Source organism: Rhagoletis zephyria, unplaced genomic scaffold, assembly GCF_001687245.7.
Source record: "Rhagoletis zephyria isolate East Lansing unplaced genomic scaffold, Rhagoletis_zephyria_1.1 Rzeph_scaffold_07132, whole genome shotgun sequence".
Taxonomy (NCBI): Eukaryota; Metazoa; Arthropoda; class Insecta; order Diptera; family Tephritidae; genus Rhagoletis; species Rhagoletis zephyria.
The window spans coordinates 30,863-32,693 of record NW_016164215.1 but is presented as its reverse complement, the minus strand read 5'-3'; the positions used below and the strand labels follow the sequence as shown (position 1 = coordinate 32,693).

General features: G+C 43.6%; 1 protein-coding gene across 1 annotated transcript in view; it reads right to left on the bottom strand.

The window, feature by feature from the left end:
• Nucleotides 1-24: 24 nt before the first annotated feature.
• Nucleotides 25-1,831, bottom strand: part of LOC108373906 (E3 ubiquitin-protein ligase UBR3-like) — a 32,400-nt gene continuing 30,593 nt past the window's right edge. Inside the window, exons 6-8 of the mRNA XM_017629842.1 lie at nucleotides 1,399-1,802; nucleotides 1,268-1,337; nucleotides 25-805 (exon numbers count right to left, since the gene is read on the bottom strand). Of these exons, the coding sequence (XP_017485331.1) occupies nucleotides 705-805; nucleotides 1,268-1,337; nucleotides 1,399-1,802 (575 nt within the window). The 3' untranslated portion in view covers nucleotides 25-704. The remainder of the gene's footprint in view (nucleotides 806-1,267; nucleotides 1,338-1,398; nucleotides 1,803-1,831) is intronic.

Sequence of the window (1,831 nt, the reverse complement as noted above, 5' to 3'; positions counted from 1 at the left end):
CTATAAGTCACTCATCATGCCCGTGCTGATATATGGCGCAGAAGCTTGGCCAATGGAGTAGTCGAGAGAAAGATTTTGCGGAAGAATGAGGGGCCTTTACGCATTAGCGAAGGCGACTCCAGCTTTGAAAGTATTCAACTCAAAACCCACTGGTGGTAGCAGAGGAAGAGGAAGGCCTCCTCTGCGATAGAAAGATCAAGTGGAAAAGGACTTGGCAAGCAGAAGCCCTTCAATTTGTGCCACTCTATACAAAATAGAATGGATAAATGAATGCAGAATGGCTTTTAGCTCCTGAAATTATCGACTGGATCGTTGTAGCAACAGTGGCTGCATTTTATTCACACCAGAATGCCTATCGAAAGAACCGATCGCTCACCGAAACAAGTGCCGGCTCAAAGGGAATTTCGGCATGCGGCTGCAGAGATTGAATAAATTCGTTCACGGACAGTTTTTAGACTCTCCCTATCAACTTGTCTGATAAACCTTTTGGATTAAGATTAGCTGAGTATACCTCCCAGTGCACCGTGCGCCCAGGCTTATTAAACAGCTGACGCACGACTTTTTCTTAGCGCTGAGACTTCCCGAGACCCCCCAAACGGTTTTGGCCATGCGATTTGGCCTTGTCTCGGGACAGCTAGAGAGATAATATCTATTAGCCTGTAAGCTGGGTATTCTAACTGCATAAAATCGAAACTATATATATTTTAATTAAATAATTTATTAATATTTGTGCAAGAACTTACCCGAACAGCTTCGCAACAATCATTTTCCGCACAACATGTTTGTTTCAGACACACAATTGTACCACATAATAAACAAATGGAGCTTTCCTTTGGCNGCCGAAACAAGTGCCGGGTCAAAGGGAATTTCGGCATGCGGCTGCAGAGATTGAATAAATTCGTTCACGGAAAGTTTTTAGACTCTCCCTTTCAACTTGTCTGATAAACCTTTTGGATTAAGATTAGCTGAGTATACCTCCCAGTGCACCGTGCGCCCAGGCATCTTAAACAGCTGACGCACGACTTTTTCTTAGCGCTGAGACTTTCCGAGACCCCAAACGGTTTTGGCCCCGCGATTTGGCCTTGTCTCGGGACAGCTAGAGAGATAATATCTATTAGCCTGTAAGCTTGGTATTCTAACTGCATAAAATCGAAACTATATATATTTTAATTAAACAATTTATTAATATTTGTACAAGAACTTACCCGAACAGCTTCGCAACAATCATTTTCCGCACAACATGTTTGTTTCAGACACACAATTGTACCACATAATAAACAAATGGAGCTTTCCTTTGGCACTTTGTAACAATTCAGACATGGACGTTCGTGGTAGTACTAAAAAAAAACACCAAACACAATAATACAGAAACTATTATTTGAATTAGTACTGGCATACCGTGAACAAGCGCTCATATTCGCGTGGTAGCTCGAGGAGTTTCGGCTGCTGCCACGATGCATGCTGGTTCATGATGACGAGCTCTCGCACTGTATCGGTTGGTGGCCCTATATACATTAATTGCTCACACCAAAACTTGGGCAGAGTTTGTTCAGTTCCAGCAATGAAGCAGAGGCCCTTCGAAGCATTAAAACAGTCCCAGTCCATTGAATCAGTTACGAGTTCCAAGTAATAAACCAGTCGCACAAACTCTAAGCCCGGAGCTGATATCTCTGGCATGTCGTGCCTGTAAAGATGCTGCCTCAGCAATGCCGCAATGCGCAGAAATGGTAGGCAAAGAGTTTGCAACTGAGCTTCCATGGATTTCATATTTACTTCGACCTCGGTATTGGAAGCTCCAGTACCAACTCCATTTCCACTGCTGGACGACGGA